The sequence below is a fragment of the Eulemur rufifrons genome, chromosome 10, assembly GCF_041146395.1.
Source record: "Eulemur rufifrons isolate Redbay chromosome 10, OSU_ERuf_1, whole genome shotgun sequence".
In the NCBI taxonomy this organism is placed as follows: domain Eukaryota; kingdom Metazoa; phylum Chordata; class Mammalia; order Primates; family Lemuridae; genus Eulemur; species Eulemur rufifrons.
In genome coordinates this window covers 6515858-6537395 of record NC_090992.1, presented here as the reverse complement: position 1 = coordinate 6537395, position 21538 = coordinate 6515858, and the positions used below count along the sequence as shown (strand labels likewise).

The following is a 21538-nucleotide window of genomic DNA, read 5'->3' as shown; positions in this document are numbered from 1 at the left end:
CCACCCCCTAACTTTGGCCTCATGTTCTGGCCAGGCCCCCGGGCAGCCCTGGAGCCCCAGAGACCCTAGCCTTGGCCCAGAGTCCTAGCCTGCTTGAAGCTCTCCTAAAGGGAATACTGTCCAGAGAGGCCTTGGGACCCTCTCCCGAGGAGGCAGAGGACTGGCTGGGATGATCTTTGACTTGGATTCTAGTTGGGATGACTGTAAGGGGACACCTCAGGCAGAGCTAGGCAGGCAAACCGCAGGCTCAGGCTTTCTGGGAGCCAGAAGAGGGAGAGCCTTTGCTGTGTAACCCTTTCAGCACCACATCCAGGCAGGAGACAGGAGGCAGGAGGCAGGAGGCAGGAGGCAGGATGCTGTCCTCTGGCAGCCCCTACCCAGTGGTTCCCGGGATGTGGTGGTGGGGGGGGGGGAAGCGGGGTGTGTCAGTGTCTGATTTCACCTTCACAGGCCTTGAAGAGAGGAGCCAGCTGGTGCCGGCAGCCTGGGCAGTCAGCGTGTGTGTGGGAGGGGGGCTACAGGCCACCTGGGCACCCAGGTTACCCTCTCAGGGGCAGGCGGCTGCAGGCGGCTGCAGGCCTGGCTGGGAGGGGATCCTAGCTGACCACGGACCCCTGCTGCCAGGCACAAATGGTGCTTGCATTAAAGGTGTTTCCCAGATGGTGGTATCCCACGCGGTTGAGGCCAGACCTTCAGGGATGAGGAGGCACAAACTGCCCCGTAAGGCTGGGAGTGCCACCAGGCTGTGGAAACCGACTGCAAGAGGCAACCCCGCTGGGCTGGCTAGTGAGCTTCATTTTGGTCCCCTCCTGGGCCCTTCTCTCGCTGCTGTCTCCCCACCCCCATGCTGTCCTTAGCCTGGCCCTCGCTGGGGGATCTCTACTCCGCCCCTCCCAATCATGCTCAGACCCCCAGCCCACCTCGAATCCCCTCTCCCGCGAGAAGGTCTGTGGCGCTGCGTTTGGGCGCGGGTCCTGCCTCCCTCTGTGGGCCGGGGGAGGGGGCCCAGGGCCCAGACCTGGCCGCCCACAGGCCCCCGCAGCCTGAGCCTGTGGGACAGGGGGTGGGGGGGTCGAGGACGGCGGGCGCGGGAGGGGAAGAGTTAAGGCTCGCTGCTCCCCTCCCCCGGAGGGTGTGACCGCCTATAAGAAAGGCGCCGCGCTCGGGCACTGGGGCTGCAGGCGGCGGGGGCGCAGCGCGGCAGCGGAGAGCTGAGGCCGTCCCACCGCCTGGGACCCCGGGCAGAATGTCGGAGCCCAGGAGGAGGGGCCGCGGACGCGGCAAGAAGCACCGAGAGGGGAGGAAGCGGGAGCGGGAGCGGGAGCCCGACCCGGGGGAGAAAGGTAGGGCAGCTCGGCGCGCCCAGAAACCCGGTTTCGCTGGGAGAAACCTGCCGCCCGCTCACCCGCCCCCAGCGCCGCGCGGGTGAGTCTGGGGCTGTGCGAGCGGCCGCCGAGGTGACAGGCACCGAGGGCGTGCGTGTCTGCGTGCGAGCGGGTCGGTGTGGCCGGGTGGGCAAGGGACTGCGCACCCGGAGCCCGGCGGTGGCTGTGCGCGCCTCTCCCCGGGCGGCCGCCTCGCGACAGAGAGGGCAGGCGAGAGGCGCTGCCCTCCGGTACCGGCCTGCAAGGCGAGCAGCCCTGAGCGAGCAGCGGGATGGAGCCGGGGGTGCGGACAGAAAGCGGTCAAGCAGACGCCGGGCCTGGCCTGGCCACCGAGAGCTCGGGGAGCTGTCACTGTCTTCCCTTCCTCGCGGGGAATCCAGAGCCCAAGTGTGCTCTTGGGCTTGCCCCCACCCATGTGCCACACCTCCATCAGTTCTGCTCGGCCATTGGAGCAAGGACAGGAGCGCCCGCCAACTCCGGAGACTCGGAGGGGATGCCCTGTTCGGCTCGCAAACCCTAGGGAGTAAGGAGCCTTTGCTTCTGTGATAGATTTCTCTCCCAGAGCTGGACCAGGCATTGGGCAGTTGTCCCCCTCTGGTCTTCTGGAGTGACTCACTTAAGTCCTTGGATTCTGTCCCCATCTCGGTGAGACCCTCTTTGGTGCCAGCCCTGGGCAGCTGCAGGATGAAGGAAGAGTGTATTGGGCTTCTCAGAGGTGGGCCTCAGTCATGCACATCCTCTTCTGCAGAACCAGGTTTGCATTGGGACCCAGTTGGGAAAACCCTGGATTCTCGCTTCTTTTTTCTTCTTCAAGCAAGCCTTTGTTAGTGTCTATTTTGTTCTAGTCAGCAGGCTAAGCATCTTCAAATGCTTCATCTCCATTTAATCCTCATAACCCTGGGGGCAGGTGGTCCTATCTCCATTTTACAGAGGGAGTAACGGAGGCTTACTGGGGTTAAAGTCACAAAGTACGTTCCAGAGATAAGACTTCAGCTTCCAGTTAGCATTCTCTGGACAACAATGCCCATCTTGCTGGATCTCCAGCCCTACTGGAGGTCCCACTGGAGCGGCAACATAAAAATGGCTTCAAAAGAGCACTTGAGTAGAAGTTGGGAGGCTTCAAGTGTGCTTGAGAATTTGGCGAAATCCCTTTCCTTTCCTGAATTTCTGTATAATGTGGGGGGGGGGGGGCAAGGCTGTGAGATCTCTTTATCGGGAAAAGCCTAGAAGTCAAACGTTATCTTCAGCCTGTTAGAGAGAAGCAGCTAAGAAAAATTAAAGGCCAGGGCTGTGTTCTCTTCTCTTTAAAGAAAACCTGTTTGCCCATTTGTGCTGGGCAAGTGTGTCTGAGAGCCCTTTTAAGAACATTGTTGGTCTGCTCTAAGCAGTATGTGGGTCAGCTCAGGCTGGGCTCCTGCAGTGTGGGACAGGCTCCCAATCTGAGACCTGAAAGGATATACGGTGCCTCTTTTTAAAAATGTATGGATTTGACTCAGTAAGCCACCTCCATTACTACCCCCCTCTTCTCTTCTTCCTCTCTATTCACCCTGTCTTGGGCACCTTGAAAGGTTGGCTAGGTAAGGGCACCCTCTCAATGTCAAGGATGCAAGAGTTGAGCTGGTAGCAAACCACGTAGTGGGCTTCAGCTGTTGGGAATCATTAGTGCCAGGAAAATGAGCCTGCCTGCTGCCAAGGGTAGAGTATGCACTGGGGCAGAGCTGGGGGAAGTGCACTGTGAGGGGGAGATTCCATAGGCCTCTCAACTATCTGTTCCAGCATCTTCTACTCCTGTGAGAAGGCTCTTCTTTTTCTTATTATCATTATTATTGTTATTATTAGAGATAGTGTCTAGCTCTGTTGTCCATGCTGGAGTGCAGTGGTGTGATCATAGCTTACTGTAACCTCGAATGCCAGGGCTCAAGCGATCCTCCTATCTCAGCCTTTCAAGTAGCTGGGACTGCAGACATATACCACAACACTCAGTTAATTTTTTTTTTCTTAATATTTTGTAGAGACAGGGTCTCACTATGTTGCCAGGCTGGTCTCAGACTCCTGGCCTTAAGCAATCCTCCTGCCTTGGCCTCCCAAAGTGCTGGGATTATAGGCATGAACCACCTCGCCCAGCTGAGAAAGTTCTTAATTTTCAACTATAATCTTTGCTGCTGTCTTTTCTTGCCTGCTTCCCAGTGAGCAGCCAGCTCTTTAGAATGCCTTCTTTCAGGGAGTTAGCTGGTGAATGGATACCAAATAGACCCAAGGCCTGGGCTGGAGGAATTTTGGAGACCCGGGACACTCTAGAATGGGGAGGGAATGGGGAGGGGTCATGTTCTAAAACAAGATATCAGGAGAAAGTACCGTGTCAATGGGAACTAACAGTCTTCAATCCCTGGTATGTGACTGGAGGATCTGATTTCAAACCCAATAGGATGGGTGATTAAGCTAACAGTGGCCTACAGAGCTGGAGGCCTCCCGTCTCAACTCCCCTCCAGGCCAGCCTGAGGCTGCCAGGATTCTCCCATTGCATGCACAGAGTGCCCCAGCTAGGGAGAGCATGGGCATTGGGCAGCTGAAAGGGGTCTTAGTCAGGACTGAGCCACATTTGACTGAAAGATTGGGAGGCACAAACATGGAAAGTATGAGCAAGTAATTCCCTAAAACCTTTAGCTCAGATATTGGGAGTGAATCTGGAAAGTGGGAGGAAGAAAGGGGGGAGAAAGAAGAGGACATTAATTATATTGGCTCTTCCTGGTCCTTGACCACATGCCCAGCACCCCCTAACAACTCCTTAGTAAATAGCAGGAGCGGGTACGTCCCTCCACACACACCCAGGCAGTGTGGGGAAATGGGCTTTCCCCTGCCTCAGTGCAGGAGTGCTGGGTGGGGCTGACTGCAGGTGTGAGCCCTGTTCCATGACTCACTGAGCATTAGTGGGGCTGACGTCTGGTATCCTGACCTGGGGCTGGGTTCCCCCATCCCCCATTTCCCCCTATCCCAGGGGTGTAGCTTTGCCATCCTTGGCAGCAGTGTTGGGGGCTTGAGTAGTAAACCCACTCATGGTGTAGTAAAATGGCACAGCTGAAAGCCAGGCACCTGGGGTTCAGCCCTGCTGTGCCTCTGTGTGACCTGGGCACTGCTTTCCCGCTCTTTGAGTCTCTGGAAATGCACTCTGCTCTCAGCTCTACATGGAGATGGCAGAGCCCGTGTTGCTGAGAACCGGCAGAGGAGAGCTATGAGATTAGGAAATGCAGGTGGGGGAAGCTGGCCCTAAAGAAAATGATAATCCCTGGAGGTGCTGTGTTGTTTTAAGGAAGACCTTTGGAATTGGATTCTAAGTTACTGGCCTTTTTTATAATATATGCCCTTTGATAGACCAGTCCGGGTTTGATGGAAATGCTTCCTCTGCTAGAGCTTCCCTGTGAATTAGGAATCTGCATCTGCCCCCAGGAGCACATGGGGCAGGCTTTGGTCTTCACCAGGGAGTCCTGGAGTATGAAGGTAGATTAGTGTCTCTATTTGAGAGCTCTGGACACATCTCATTTGAATTCCCTGGACACAAAGAAATTCTTGCAAGATCTTTCTTTCCCATTTTCCTATCTCCTGCCTCTGGTAAAGATAATGCCCAGACTTCTAAAACAAACTCTCGTCTTTAGGCTGTCCAGAGCCAAGTCAGAAATGGGATGTGCTCATGTGCACGTGTCTGAGCCACATCTGGGGGTTGCTTTTGGCAGCCTCCACCTCTGGGGTTGGCCCCTGGCTGACCCTGCTGAGCCAGGCTCCTGGAGCAGTCCTCCTGCCACTCTGGGGCTCAGCCTATGCCTCACACGCTGCTCTGGCTCCCTGGCACCTCCAAGTTCATTAGGAACAATAACAACAAGCAGAAAGTAACTTTGTACTTCTCCACAGTCTTTTATCCTGAGAGCTCAAAGCAGTTTACAGACCAGGACTCATCAGTCCTCAGCCCAGGTCCCAGACATTCAGCAGGGGTGAAGAGGGGACAGAGAGCTCTAGTCTTTCCAGATCAGCACAGCAGTAGGGCTGGGGTGGGGCAGTGAGTCACCTGGGATGGGGGAATCAGATGGCCAGTTGGTCTGGGTCATAAGTAAAATTGGGTTGTGGGTGTCAGGTTACAAACAGAGGGGACAGTCTCCCTTAAAAGACTATAAGCTGGGCCTTCCTTTCCCCCAAGTGGAGGCTCTCTGTTGCCAAAGGAAAAAGCAGCAGCTTCATGGTAAGCAAAATCCTGGACTCAGATATGGGCAGGAATCCCAAAGTGATCCCTATTACTGCCCTCTGCCCTTGGTGCCAAGAGCTTCAGGGCCAAGTCAGGGCAGCCTTGACCTTAGAGTGGCGCCAGAGGTATATGTGCAGGAAAAGGTGCTGGCCCAGTATAGGCAGGCCCTAGCTCTGGCCTCAGGGTTGGCTTCCAGTTGGCTACCCATGCCTGGTCAGCCCACCAACTCCTTCAGCCCTCCTTTCTCTGTGGCCCACCAGATTGTTGGTATAGGGAAGATTGACTTTGTTTAATAAAACAAAACAAAAACACTGTGGCAAAACCTTTCCAAAGTTGAGGCCGGGGGCCCCATTAGAACCACATTCTTACTGTGTTTTCCCACCATCTCTGAGCCGTAGCACACCCTTCATAATTTAGTGGGAGGCAAGTGGCAGCCTATCTTCCTAGTCTTCCTCCAGCCCAGCTATCCATTCATCACAATTTCCAGGACCTGGCCACGTGGTAGCCACACAGACTGCATGTATTTTCACTCACTTTTGTGTATTCAGTTCTATCATTAATGGAGCTTCTACTATAAGAATAAACCACAGCCCCTGCCCTCAGGAAGCTCAGAGAGACAGATCCTTACACAACTACCTATGACTGGAACCAAGTGTAAGGCCAGAGATAAGTGTGCACTATATGGTGAGGAGAAAAACAATTTGTTCTCCATGGAGGATACAGGGAGGACTTCACAGAGGAAGTGACATTTGAGCTGAGCCTGGATGGTGAATAGGAATTCACCAGGAAAAGAAAAGGCCTTCTAAGTCGTAGGGACATGCCCATTTTCAACTGTCATGGGAGGCAGAGGGGACACCTATGATTTACTGAGCACTTACTACATGCTAGTACTGATTCGATAAAGTATAGGTGTTATTTTATCATCCTCACTTTAAAGATGAGAAAACTGAGGCAGGGAAGGTCCAGGACTTGCTTGTGATTGGCCTTAAACTAGTGGCAGGATGGAGTCTTCAGCTCAGGTCTACCCCCTGCCCTGCCTCAACCAGGTACATTCTACCTGGCTCTGGGCTCTTCCACATCCTATGCCCCTCAAGAAAAACCAGCAAGGGGCAGAGGATCCCTGTAGGTTCGTTTGTTAGAGCAGGCCCTCCCCATCAGATCAACTGGGCAGATATTTATTTCCCAGGCTCTTGGGTAGGGTTTAGGGCATACAGAGATGAGTAGGTTGAGCCCCCGCCCTCACCAGGAGCTTGCAGTGCCTGTGGCAGTAAGGTGTGAACAGAAACTGTGGACACTGACACAAGAGGGCAGCCTCAAGGGCCTGAGGCTGCACCAATGGGCAGGAGTTCCTGGGAAGATGGAGATTATTATGGCCAAAGGCCCTAGCCAGAAACCAAGCTGGGGGTCCAGAGAGTCCAACTAGAGCTAGCACTGGACTAGGTAGTTATCTGGTCCTATGGAGCCCCTTGTGCAAAAGACGAATGTTTAAATTGGTGGGAACCTGATTTAAAGCACAAACTGGGAACTAGTTAGAAATGCAAATTATTGGGCCCCACCTCTGACCTACTAAATCAGAAACTGTGGGGATGGAGGCCCGTAATGTGTGTTTTAACAAGCCCCCCAGTTGATTGGGATGCATGCCCAAGTTTGAGAACCACTTGTTGAGCCGGGTGGCCCGGCCTCCAAGAGCAGAGCCCTGCAGAGGGCCTGTCAGTCATAGATGTTCACCCGGCTCCCCTGTGCCAGACACAGTGCTTGGAGACTGCAGTGCTGACTGAGAGCCTGTCATTGGGGAGTGGGCTCATCACCTTGCAGGACGAGATAGACAAGGACAGACCTAATTCCAGCTGTAAGGCTTACCCTGGCAAGGGATGGCACAGAGAAGGAGAGACTAATCCAACCAGAGGAATCAGAGGTGGCTTTCTGGAGGAGGAGGTGGGGTCGAGGCAGACTCTGGAGGGCGGGAGGGATTGTGGTAAGGGGCTAGGCATTCGGATGGAAGAAGCCGCTTGAGCGAAAGTGTGGAGGCTGGGGACAGAGGGCGTTTGGGAGGTAAAGAGCAGTCCTGAAGATGTGCTGCCCAACACAAGGTGGGGGGTCTGGGGAGAGACCAAAGAGGCCAAACAGTGGATCTGCTGAATGCCGGGCTGGTGAGTTTGACTTACCTGAATCAGTAGGGAGTGAAGGGTTCTGAGCAGGAGGGAAATCTGGTCGAGCTGCTCTTGCGGCATCACAGCCACCGTTGGTTTGTGGAAGGATGGGCAAGGGAAGAGCACGGGCATGAGGTCTGGCAGTAGTCCCAGCCCGACGGTCAGGGTGTGTGTGTGATGACGGATGGTAGAGGGGCCATGGGCTTTGCCTCGGGATAGCTGGCCAGCTAGAAACACTTTGGAAGGAATCTGGAGGTTTAGGCCTGGCCAGGGGGCTGTGACTTCTCATGTAGTCAGGTGAGGCTGGATCTGAGCTCATAGTTCACTCTCTGCACTATACAGATGGGGAAACTGAGGCCCAGAGAGGGAAGTCCACACACCGACAAGGCAAAGGGCTTGGCAGCTATAGGGCAAGAACGAGGGCAGCAGCCTCCTGAGGCACTCGCCTGCCCTGCCACTGCAGTTCCGGGTCTTACCCCTCATTCCCTGTGATCCAGTCAGATGGAATTTCTCTTAGTTCCTTGAGTGCATTGTGGTTCCCCCTTGCCTCGTCCCTGTGAACATGCTGTTCTCTTTGCGTGGCACATGCTCTCCATTCTCTTGGCTGACTCCTGCTCACCCTTCAGGCCCAGCATAGGCTTCACTTCCTCCAGGGGCCTCCCCAGCTCCCGGGCTGAGGCGGGAGGGTGAGTGCATCCTCTGACCCCTCAGCACCCAGCACCTGCCGGACACAGTACCGATCCCACATGTAAGCACACCGCACTCAGCTAGGGCCAAGGCTATGTCAACTGACCTGTAGCACCCAAAAGGTGCTGAGTGCTCAACCCATGCTTGAACAAAGGATGAATGTATGTGGAGACCTAGCTGGCCCGTTCTCTTTGAAGAGGGACAGTCTCATGCATGGAAGGAGGCAGCCTGGTTGAGCCTCCTGCCTGGCTTGGATCCCCTAAGTGGTTGGACAGTGACTGAGCAAGAGTGATCTTCCAGTGACGCCCCCTGATTTCACCATCTGCTCTGCTGCTCTGGGGCAGTTGCCTGTTTGGGCTGAGGGGACAGGAGAGGGAAGAGTTGGGGAGGAGGGTTGGGTGGGAAAGGCCTCTGGGATTAGCCATCAAGGGGCCCCACCCTTGCAGCAGTCTTGATCTGGACTGCTCAGTGGCACCCATCAGTCACAGTCCAGCCTTTCATCTTTAATTCATTTGCTCAGCAGTGATCGATAAGTACCTACTCTGTGCCAGACACCAGGGACATAGCGATGCTCTAACACATCCCTTCCTCCAGGTCCCCACAGTCTAGAAAAATAAGAATCTGGTTTGCTCCAAGGTGAGAAGCCCTAGCAAGAGCAGATAAAAGGCTCAGGGAGTCTGTGTGGAACTGCTTCTGGGTGGGTGGATTAGAGAAGGCAGTGGCATCCGAGAAGATCTGGAGGGATTTAGATTAATAAGAGCTGCCAGTTATTAAGCTATCTCTCTGTTCCAGGCACTGTACTAAGTGCTTGACATATATTACCTCCATTTAACTTAACCATACTGTTAAAAGTGGATGAGATTGTCCTTGTTTCACAAACAAGAAAATAAAGGCTCAGAGAGGTTAAGTAACTTGCGTAGTTATACAAGACGCTGGGCAGAGCTAGAATGCACACTGAGCCCCCAGCCTGCATGTCTGACCCTCTTCCTGTGTGGGGAATTGCATTTGGGGGAAGCAGGAGCAGAGGGCATGGAGGTAGGACAGAGAACAGGCATGTTTGGGGAGCATCCAGTGATTTTGTTTGCCTGGAATACACGACTCCTTGAGGGAAGTGGTTGGGGGAAGCGGAGAGGTGTGTTTGGGAATGGGGCCCATTCACTGACCCAGCAAGCATCACCCAAGGGCCCTGGCTGCCAGGCAAGGAAGGCGGGCAGCCTTTCTCTGCAGACATCACGGAGCCAAGGAAGTTTCTTGAATGGTGGTGAGGCACACAGAGGTGAGTCTGCCAAGTGTACGCTGCCAGCAGAGTGGTACTGTGGCACAGGGAGCAGTATGGCCTGAGCCAGGGCCTGGCAGATGACGGGGGGTTATGAAGGTAAGAGGCTTGGTGGAAGTTGAATGGATTCAACCTTTGGGGAAAGTCAAGAGAGACAGGGTTGTCACGGATGACAAGGTGACTGAAAGAGGGAACACAGGAGAAAGAGCAGTTTGGGGAGAAAAGATGAAGAAACGGGGTTTCCACATGTCATGTTTGAGCTAGTGACTAAAGCCCCAGGGAGGAGGCGTTCATTTTGGGATAAGTTCTTCCCAGCCCCTTTGCCCTCACTAGTCTGGACCACAAGGACAAGGACCACACTCATCTCAGCCCTCCCAACCCCCAGGAGTGCCAAAGCCAGGGCTCTCGTGCTTACAGATGAATTTGAAGGGAAGGAGGCAGGGCCTTTGGCCGCCTGGGCCCCTTACACCTACAGTGAGCACAAGAGCTGTTCCTTACATGCTTCAGGCCTGCTAAAACCTTACCCCTGAAACACAACATTTCTTTGAAGCCCTGTATTTTTATTCTGTCTTAAAAATCCACATGAACTTGATACTCTTCTGCATCATATGTCTGTTTGTTTTAATACAAAGGTACTGCTTTTCCTTATTAATGAGCTTGGCAGACCCACAAGAAAGAGGCCCCGAGATCATCTCGTGGCTCTGCCTGTATCCCAGTTTGAGAAGCCAGTCTTGTCCCCCTTTCCCCACCCTGCACCCAGGACCCAGAACTTCAGAAACAACTTTCTCCAGCCAGGCTGAGGAGGCAGGAAGCACAGGCCCACCCATAGGGGTTAGGGCTCTGGGATCACTGCTTTGCCCTTTCCGAATTCCCCAAGCAAGGGCTGGCCTAGCCCCCCAACAGCAGGCCCTCTCCACAGAGGGTTCTCCTGGGCCAGGGCCCAAAACTTTGGCCCAGAGCCCAGCCTTCCCCAGTGGGGAGATAAAGCAGAGTTTGGTAATGGTTCTCCAGAACTGTCATCTCTGCTTTGTCCCTGACCTCTGCCCCCTGCAGCTGAAGAGATGATAATGGTCAGAAGCCTTTCATCCTTCCATACAGAGCTTTCTCCTACTCTACTCCTCTGAAATAGACAGAGTGTGGTTTATAGATGAGTCCACTGAGGCCCTGAGAGGCTAAACAATTTACCCAGGGGCAGACAGCTGAAAAATTGGGAGACTGGGCCAAAGATCTGGATTTCCGTGTCCTCACCTGCCACTCTTCCTCTGTTTCTGTGCTGCTTCCTCCATGCCTCATCTGTGCCCCAACCACTGGTAAGATCCCAGGGAGACTGAGGTGCCTGTGCAGAGTGCCCCTATGCCTACCCCACAGCTGGTGCCTGCTCCAGGAACCTATGCAGTCTCCCCCAGGCATAAGTGGCATGCCCTCACTCGCCCATCTCTTCTGCTCATGTGCCTGTGTCTCAGCCCTGGGCTCAGGTGGCACACTGCAGCATGGACCTGCCTGACTCTGGGGGCTGGGCATCTCTGTCCCTGGCTTTGGCAGAGCCCTGAGAAGGCCAGAGTTTCTCTCAGGATACCTGGCTTCTGCCAGAGGGGACTGGGAGTGGGCGCAGTGCTGGTCCTTGTGGTCAGGTCAGGGTCCGTCCATGCCCTGCTCTTGAATTGTAGGGTTGGGTGTCAGTGGATGGTACTGCTGGATGGGCAGGTGAAGGTTTAAGTCAGGAAACATTTTTTTTGGTCTTGGTGCTGCCAAGTTTTGTCTCCTCTCCCTTCCTCCATTTCCCTCCTCCTTTACTACTCTCATGGCATAGCCCCTGCCTGCCCCCTTTAGCTCCCATCCCCAGCCAGCCCTGGCCCCTCTTCTTTACCTTGGAACTGAGGTGCTAGGCACCTGGCCGCCTGAGCTGAGAGCCCATCAGGTCTGGGCTGGCTTTCACTGTGCAGGGAAAGTGGCCCTGTTTGAGGCTCTACTCCCTTCCTAGCTTCAGTAGGAGCCCTAACCAGGAGGCAGAGCCCAGTCCGAGGGGCAGGGCCATGCTGGCTTGTTCAGCACCACAGCCCCAGTGATTGATAAGTGCCTGGTACATCACAGGGACTATTGGACATGGACATTTTTGGATGGATGTAAGAAGAGGTCAGGGCAAGCCCAGGGACCGGGCTGGGCCTGGATGGCCAAGGAGATGTGGCTCAGGGAAAGCCAAGAGGCCCAGCTGGCCACATGCTCCTTTGGAAGGCCATGGGAGGATACCTGGCTGCCCATTTCACAGGGTAGGTCCTCTGTGCCCCCTCAAACCAACTGTGTTTTTTGTTTAGTTTTTTTTTTTTCTTTCTCATTTGAACTTGGAGTCTATAATTAACCTCCAATAGGTTGCAGTCACTTTGTGGGTGGGAGAGGGGTGGGAGTGGGGTGGGGAGGGGGCTGGCCCACAGCCCGCCAGCAGCAGGACAGTGGGAAACTTTGATGCCAGGCAGGCTGGCCACATTGTCTCCAGGTGTTGCCCTGCAAAGGGGACTGCTCAGCCTTAGTCATGAGGTGAAGATCATTAACCCTTTTAAGAGTCCACTGCCCCTACCCTCTGGTTGCTGGGAGGGAAGCAGAGTCAGGTCCTCCCTGGCTGGGTTGCCTGGCCATGTCCCGGGCGTCTGTCTTGCTCTCAGATCTCTGCAGGCTCCGCACCCACCGCCCACTGCCGAGAGGAATGAGGTCAAGCTGCTGGCAGCAGCGGCACCTCCTGGCCTCAGGGCTGGGATGTGGGAAAGGAGCAGCCCTGGTTGTTGTTGCTGTTGTTGCTATCTTAATGAGGGCCTTTCTGGGGATTGCCTGTCAAACAGATACAGGCCAGATGCCCTGGCTTGGGATGATAGGAAGCAGAAGCCACCAGATACCCGTGGCCTAACTCGTGGCAATCGTGGAGATATCTCCTAAGGTTTTATGCAGCTCACCCTCGAGGGAAATCTTTTTGTGGAGACCCAGACTATCCTTGAGAGACCTTCCTCTTGATCTTATAAAACTGCTGAAGGAGCTGTCCCCACACCCCCACTCCAGAGAACCCTAGTCCTGCTGCTCAGGCGAGCATTGCCCCAAGAGGAAGGGAGCTGGATGAAGTGGCCTCTGGGCTCCCGCCCAACCCAGGGAGTATGAGAGCTCAGCAGAGGGGGCTTGGTCTGAGGAGGAGACATTAGGGGATGGGAGAGCTGCCCAGGACCCAAGGGCCTGCCTAGCCCATAAACTTGCTGCTGCCACTCCATCTGTGGGGAAGGAGCAGCCACAGGGCTCTGGGTGTCAGTGGTGGTCATGAGGGCAGGGTGCTGGGAATTTCCTCCCTCTTGTTGTGCACATAGATCTTCCTCTTGCTTTTATCTGATGCCTGTCATCTGTCCACTGTCCTATGTGCTGGACCTTTGGGAGTCCCCTTTCTGTATGGGGAAATACACACAGCCCCTCAGGACCGCTGCTCCTCCCTTTGGCCACAAAGTTGACTTTATAGAGAAGTTCATTGCAATATTGTTAATACTAGCAGAACATTGGAGACCACCTAGCAAATTCATCTGAACAATGAAATATTATGCAGCCATTAAAATGATTTAGAACTGTATTTCTGGAGAAATGTTTTTATAATATCTTGACTGAGAAAAATAGGATATAAAGCATTTTAGAGAGAAAAGTCTTTCAGAAGATATTTGAAAGTGGTTTCAAATATCTGAAATATTTGAAAGCCCACAGTGGTTTTCTTTCTGATGGTAATTGAATTGATTTAATTTTCTTTTTCCTTACTTGTATAATTTTCCTGCAACAAAAATGTATTTCTTATGTAACAAAACAATAACAAAGGGGGACAAGCTAAACTACTTGGGGGGCAGAGGGTGGTTACTCCACATATGGCTAGATCCTTTCTGCCTAGGACAAAGCACAGAACCTGGCTGTAGTAGGCACTCAATAAATACATGCCGACTGAATGGGAGACAAGTGCCCACTGTGTTGCTTCAGCTCTTGCCTTGACAGATCCCATCCATCCCAGGAAGCCTGTTCCTCTGCTTGCTTCAACTCAGGCCCCAAGACACTCTCAGGACACAGTACAGTGGTCTCCATACCCCCACACTAGCATTGTATTCTAGACCCTGGGATGTAAAAGAGACATAGACAATACTGACAGCTTAGAGAGAGTGTCCAGGCAGGACGCTGGAGCTAGCCCAGTCATGTCTGAGGCCCCATGAGAGCTGTCTCCAGGTACACAAAGGTCTGCTGTGCAAACAGCCTCTCAGCCTTGTCCCAGGTGACCCCAGGGGCTGGTACTGGATCTGATGGCTGGAAGACACATGGTGAGAACGATCGTGGCTCAGGGTAAGAATGAGCTTAAAATGCAGAAAGTAAGACCAGGTCACCCCCAGCTTGTAAGCCTCTAATGCCTTCCCATCACACCTATGAAACAAATCCAGCACCATCTTAAGGAGGTCACTCCAGTCCTTGCTGAGGAAAGCTTGGCAGGGCTCTGGGCCCAGGAGTGAAGGTATGGAGGTCCTCTGGGCATTGTTCCAAAGCCATCTGGCATGGATTCTTCTCTTTCCTGCCACCCGAGCTGCTGCCACTGTCCCCTGCCCCCAAGGATCTTTCCTGATGGAAAAACAAAAAACAGCCTACAAGTTTTGCCCAACCCTGGCTTTCAAAGAGCTGTGAACTAGGATGTCCATGAGCAAGGACCAGGACTAGAAGCTGCTAGAGTAGGAAACAGGGCTTTTAGCATCTCAGACAATTCTTGTGAGGAACTGTTAAGAGCTATAAAAGAAAACTCCTTGTAAAGAACATGGCATGATTCAAATGTGTGGTTATTTTTATTTTGTCATCCTTTAGACCAGTGCTGTCCAATGGAAATATAATGCAATCCACATATATAATTTAAAATTTTCTAGTAGGCATATAAAAAATTTAAAAAAAAAAAACCATGCAAAACAAATCCAGACTTCTTATCCTGGCTTGCACAGCCCCATGTCAGCTGGGACCTGCCCATCTCTTCAAGCTCCCCCTCTTCCACTATCCTCATCCATACAGGCTTCTTTTAGTCCCATGAACTAACTGTGCTCATTCCCACCTTAGGGCCATTCTCCAGCCACCTATTACTGTCTCATATTTCCTGTTGCTTATTTGCTTATTGTCTATCCCTCTTACTAAAATTCAGGCTCTGTAAGAGCAGGATGCTTATCTCTCTGGTGTTCCCAGGGCCCAGAACAGTGCCTGGCATGGTTGAATGAATGAATGAATGAATGAGTGAATGAGTGAATTAATTAATGATGGGTTGTTCTGAAGTGAGTGGACTATCAAGAAGTGGCTACAGAGTCACAGCAGGTTCTCACTAGATGGAATGGGCTCCTTGTGATCTGGTGTGTGGGCCTGTGTTTTATGTTATTGGCAGGGAATGATTTTGGAGCCCCCCATTTCCTCAGGCCCTCTGAACTCGGGTCATGCCTGCTGTTTCTGGGGTCAGTCTCTGTGAACACACCCACCTAGCCCATTACCCGCACAGGCCAGTGCACAGTACTGCACCAGAACTCATGTCAGGGAACAAGGTGGTAGAGTGACCCCTGCTTCATTCCTCCCACCAAGTATCACCCCCATCCCCACCCTGGCTCTTTGGGAGGGAGGCAGTCCATGGTGGTGGGGGCAGAGGGTTCCTTTGTTTCAGAATTGCAAGAAAGATCAACACACCCTAAGTTGGGGGAGGGCACACTTGGAGCCTTAGAAGAGCTCTCTCTGTCCCCAGTTCACAAGAACGGCGAGTGGGGTGGGGAACCTGTGGCCTTCTGATTTCAAGATTGTTCTTTTTTAAGCACCAAACGAGGCAAAGAAAAGCTTCATCTTTCTCTGCTGCACCCCTTTTTATAACAGAATTTGTTCTGTAATATTTGGATTCAGTCAAAGGGCCACACTTAAGGACCTAGAAGGCCACAGGTTCTCCACCCATCACCAGATGTCAACCCAACCTTACAGCAAAGCCATCTGTGCATATGTGTTTAGTTTGTAACCAGTCATTGAGCTATACACTTACAATATGTCCCCTTTCCTGCATGTATGTTCTATATCCAAAAAAAGTTAGAAAGACGCCTGAAAAGCCCTTTAAAGCCCACACACCTGGACCTACACTCACAGGTTCTGCTTCAGAATGCCTAGGCTATGTCCCAGGCACCTACCTACGTTTTAAAGCTTCCCATGTGATTCTCGTTAGCATCCAGTGTTAAGGACTATGAAGGCGGGAGTGGGTATAGGGAAGGGAAGGAAGCTGAGGCAGGACTTCAATCACACTTAGAATAATGAAGTTCCAGAAAGCCCAACAGGTTGATAGGTTAATATACATAAAACCTCGGGATGCCAAAAAAAAAAAAAAAGCCAGCATTGTAAAATGTGAGAAGCAGGTAACTGGGGGGAAAAACACTGTAGCAAAAGGTTAATAGCCTTAATATTTAAAAGGAGCCCTTACAAATCAGTAAGAAGATGAGCACTCGATAGGAAAACAGACTGCAGACATGAACAGGCAATTCAAACAGAAGAAATACAATGGGCCAATACACTTATGAAAAATGTTCAGCCTCATCAGTAATCAAATAAATGCAAATTAAAACAACAAAGAGACGTTATCTTTCGCCTAGCTAATTGGCAAAGATTAAAGACAGGATAATACCTTGTGTTGGTGAGGGTGTGGAAAAAACAGGCCCTGTCATTCTCTGGGGGGAGTGCAAATTGGTACAACCTTTCCAGAGGGCAATTTGGCAATGTGCAAGGCTGAGGAAGATTGCATACCCTTTGACGCAGCAATTCCACTTTTAAGAAGATTGCCTTAGGAAATAACTGTGAATTATAATAACAATAATAGCTAACCTTTATTAAATGCTCTGTACGTGCCAGGCTCTACATGCATTATCTCATATAATCCTCACAGCCATCATCCCACGATCCTAGAAGCTATTATTTATCACCTATATTTACAGCTGAGGAAACTGAGGCACTAAAGAATTAAGTCAATGACCTGGGGACACAAAGCTAACAAGTAGCAAAGCCTGGATTTGAACACAGGCAGTGTGAGTCTAGAGCCACACTTCCTGTACAGCAGTGGACGCTGAAGGTGTGCAGAGGTGAAGCTGGGAGGATGTTCCTGTGGGGTTGTTTGTGGTGGGAGGGTGGGAGCCAGGATGTGATAAATGCCGCACAACAGGACTCAGTGACATAAATTATGATGCACCATACAGGAATATTATGCAGCCATGAAATATGCTGTAGAAAAATGTGTGTATTAATACTGGGTATTGTTTTTGTATATGCATAAAAGATCTCTGGAAAGATGTCAAAGGAACTGATAAAATTGGTTGCCTCCTGGAAAGGCAGCCGTGTGGCGTGGTCAGAAGTTATAAGGAGACTTGTTTTGTAAGCCATATACCCTTTTTCACTTCTATTTATTTATTTATTTATTTATTTTGAGACAGAGTCTCACTCTGTTGCCCAGGCTAGAGTGAGTGCCGTGGCGTCAGCCTAGCTCACAGCAACCTCAAACTCCTGGGCTCAAGCGATCCTCCTGCCTCAGCCTCCCGAGTAGCTGGGACTACAGGCATGCACCACCATGTCCGGCTAATTTTTTTTTTTTTATATATATTTTTAGCTGTCCATATCATTTCTTTCTATTTTTAGTAGAGATGGGGTCTCGCTCTTGCTCAGGCTGGTCTCGAACTCCTGAGCTCAAACGATCCGCCCACCTCGGCCTCCCAGAGTGCTAGGATTACAGGCGTGAGCCACCGCGCCCGGCCCCTTTTTCACTTCTTGAATTTTGAATCATGTTAATATATTATTTCTTAAAATATATATCTATAAATATATACACGTATAAGTTATGTTATAGAACTCGTCCCACATACCTTTATTTCCTTGAAATGCTACCAAGTGTTCCAAGAAAAAAAGTTTCAAGGCCCTTAGAGAATGATTCTAAAGTGAATAAAGATACTTCTTCAACTGTGTTTACCCACATGTTCTCCAAAGTGATTTGCTCATGGAACTTTCTTCTCAAGTAATATCTATTTTCATCTCTCTGTATACTCATGTCTTATAGAAATCAGTTTGGGAAATGCTGTTATTAATATTTAACACCTAGGTAAAAGTGTTACATTGTTTCATTAAGTGAAAGAAACATATTATTGGCACTTGATCTCATTTTGTTTAAAAATGGGGGGTGTTATTTATGAGTATTGGGATAATAAATGGTTTTGTTTTCTTCTTTTTACCCATCTGTATTTTTTAATTTTCTAAAACGAACCAAATTATTTTACAAGAATCATTGTGTAAGCCTATGTAATACATTTTTAAAGGCTTTCTCTTGATGCTCCCTCTGTTCCCTGCACCCAACTTTCATCTACTCCCTACTTAAAAGGAGCAGCTCAGGGTTGAGTTCAATGAGGGGACACCTGTGTCTAGCCAGGCCTCTTGCCTGCCTTTCTCCAGAGCCAGCTCTGGTCCAGTGTCTGAGTTGCCAAGGAAAGGACCAGAAGTTTAAACAGGGCCAGTCAGTCCCAAGACAATTCCCTGGCTCCAGCAGACCTTCCTCTCTGCTGCTGGAAGGATTTTAATCATCTCTCAAAGAGAGATGAGGCTGCAAAAGTAGACACCAGCCTACCACCAGCCTGACACATTACAAACCCAGATACCTGGGCTTTGGTCCCAGCTCTGTGGCTGCCCGGCTATGTGGCTTTGGTTAAGTTTCTTGACCTCTCTGAGTCTCATCTTCACCATCAATGTCAGTGTGACCCTTGTCTCACAGAGCTCAGGGACAAAATGAGAGCATGCATGAAGGCATTGTGTATCCTGTAAAGGCTACACCAATGGAAATTATTATGCATCCTGGTAGGAAGCACTGGCTTGCCCTTACCTTCCTGAGAACAGCATATTTTTTCCTTTTTTTTTTTAAGGCAGTGAGGAGAGGAACAAGGAGGTGAAGCACGGGAGACTAGGGCTTGTGGAAATAGAATGGTGTTTAAGAAAAATGGGAAAAGCCTCTCAGCTTGGCATTCAAAGCTCTGCATCTGCAATTGGGCCTGTGCCCACCGGTGCAGCCCCATGCCTTGTACCCGTGATTTTAGATCATAACACTGGAGTCAAGGAGATCTGGGTTTGAATCCAAGTTCCATCACCTCCTCTTAGGGAATTGACTTTACCATTCTGAGCCTTGTGAACTCATGGGGTTATTGTGCAGGTTTCATAAGCTAATGTAAAGCTTCTAGCACCATTCCAGGCAGGAAGGAACTCTCCGTAAGTAGTAGCTGCACTGATAGCACTGCAGACCCTGTTGAATTGAACCAGGAAAAACAATACCAGGAGGGGCAGCTCCCAGGCTCACCGCTTCTCTCCCCAGTTCCAGCCCGAGGACAGTGGCCCTTACTCCCACTACTCACTACTCATGCTTGGTACTGCCCCACCACCACCCCACTCACCTGCCTGCCTTGTACCCCACAGCCACCCGGCCCAAGCTGAAAAAGATGAAGAGCCAGACGGGACAGGTGGGTGAGAAGCAATCGCTGAAGTGCGAGGCAGCAGCCGGTAACCCCCAACCCTCCTACCGGTGGTTCAAGGACGGCAAGGAGCTCAACCGCAGCCGAGACATTCGCATCAAGTATGGCAACGGCAGGTGAGCACCGTCCAGCCCGCCCTCCATCCAATCAGCACCCTCCCTTCTCCCAAGAGTGGGGCAGAATCCAAGACTGTGCTCCCAGACCCTCCCATGGAACCAGTCCCAGCCCTTCTCCACACTTCCCTTCCTTGCCACTCCCAGCCTTCTCCCTGCAGCTCTGGGCCCCTCTGGTTATGTTGGCCCAGTGTCTTGCAGACCATAGACAAGAGTTAAGCAATTAATATCTCGGGATGGTTGAAGGCAATTTGATTGTCAAGGTCAGCTTTACCAGTGGAAGCCCCTGCTTGTCCCTAAAACTTCTTCTCAAAGGACCCCCCGCCCCCCGCCAGTGTCTGAAAGCCCCATCATTTGGCAATCTTTGGTGAAAGACCCTGACTCCAACCAGAATGCCTCTGGGAGGTCCGTTAGTGGGCTGGTTTCTCAGCTTAGCAAGCTGTCACTTGTCAGAGAGCTAAGTCAGAGGAAAGGGAACATAGCTTTGATTGGTGTTGGGGAAGTCTGTAGCTCAGACAGTTTCCCCCTGTGACATGAGAATTGTCTTTAATCTTGAATCAATGCCCCAGGGAAGTGAATCAGAAGTTCCTGAGTCCCCAGACTGTGGAAGGTGACCTCTCTTCCTTCTTGGGTTGGTCAGGCAGGGGCTTCAGGCACCAGAGAAGCCAGGAGTCCAAGGGCAGGTCACTCCTGCCTCTCAAGGACAAACAAGGGGAAAATCTCCTGCCTGCCAGCAAAACAGACGTTTGGCCTGGTCTCTGCTCTGCTGGCTCTAGGCACCAGGTAGACTCCCCGCTCTGACTGAGGCACACCCCAGCCTTTTCTGCCCTTCCAGAGTAGATTACAACCACCCCCTTCACAGCTGTGATTTTCCTCCTCATCCCCCCCCCCCCCCGCCCCCGCTGCAAAATGTAAATGAAGGCCAGGTGTGGTGGCTCACACCTGGAATCCTAGCACTCTGGGAGGCCAAGGCAGGTGGATTGCTTGAGTTTAGGAGTTTGAGACCAGCCTGAGTAAGAGTGAGACCCCGCCATCTCTACTAAAACAAAAAAAAAAAAAGAAAGAAAAATTACCCAGCAACGTGCAGGTAGTCCCAGTTGCTTGGGTGCCTAAGGCAGGAGGATCCCTTGAGCCCAGGAGTTTGAGGTTGCAGTGAGCTATGATGACACCACTGCACTCTAGCCTGGGCAACAGAGCGAAACTCTGTCTCAAAAAAAAAAAAAAAATGCAAATGAAGATGACTTTAGAGAACACCCATCCTGCCCCACCACAGAAAGTGATGGAAAGAAGGCCTGGGCTCAGCGGCTCCTGGTTTGCTTGTAGTCCTGGATGTCCACGCCCTGCCTCTGGGCCTTGGTCTCTGGAACCTGTGAAGGAGGATGTGGGAGTCAGAGGACTGGGAGCTGCTTCCAGTTCTGACTCTCCTTCCAAGAGTGCGGTGCAAAGGCAGAGCTGGTCACCCTGGAAAGTGGTCCAGGCAGAAAACAGAAGGCAATTTAGGAAGGCTTTGGTTTAGGTGAAAGATCTTTGGCTGAAAGAATGCTGCTTCCTAAGGAAATTGCAGGGGCCAGTGGGGTGGGGTGGGGTGGGGTATGGTGTGTCCCAAATATACAGCACTGGCAAGAAATTCAGGCTGCCCACCCAGCTCACCTTCTGAGGCCATCCCACCCCTTCCAACTGCCCTGCTAAGACCAGCTCCAGGCTGGAGAGAAGTAACGGACAGGCTTCTCAGAGCTGGAACCTTTGGGGCCCTTCTCCCTCCTGCCCTCTACATCACTGAGACAACAGAAATCAGGAGGGAGGGCTCTCCCTCCCCCCCTCCTTACTCCAAACATGCCCACACCCTGCCCATCCTCATCCCACCCTGCCCCACGCCACACACTCACACTCCCGCACACACGAACGCACACCCCCTCAGAGCCCTGGTACCACCAACTCACTCCCTTCCCTGGTAACTGCAGCCTTCTCTCCCTGCCAACACACCCACACCCATGGCTTTTCTTTTCAGACACTTTCCCTCCATGCTGTTGGTCCCGTGTGCTCCAGCTGTTGCCTCATGAAGCTGTTCGCTTCATGCCCGCTGTCTCCACTCTCCCACCCTCGCCTCACTCTTTGCCCTGCCAGAATCTGCCTTTTGAATACATCCCAACCTCTCTG

General features: G+C 51.8%; 1 protein-coding gene across 5 annotated transcripts in view; it reads left to right on the top strand.

Annotated features, from left to right (window-relative positions):
- NRG2 (neuregulin 2) overlaps nt 1-21538 on the top strand; it is a 185840-nt gene that overhangs the window by 129295 nt on the left and 35007 nt on the right. For all 5 annotated transcript variants that reach the window (XM_069484106.1, XM_069484105.1, XM_069484104.1 and 2 more), the window contains exon 2: nt 19213-19384. In XM_069484106.1, coding sequence (XP_069340207.1) covers nt 19213-19384 — 172 coding nt within the window. The remainder of the gene's footprint in view (nt 1-19212; nt 19385-21538) is intronic.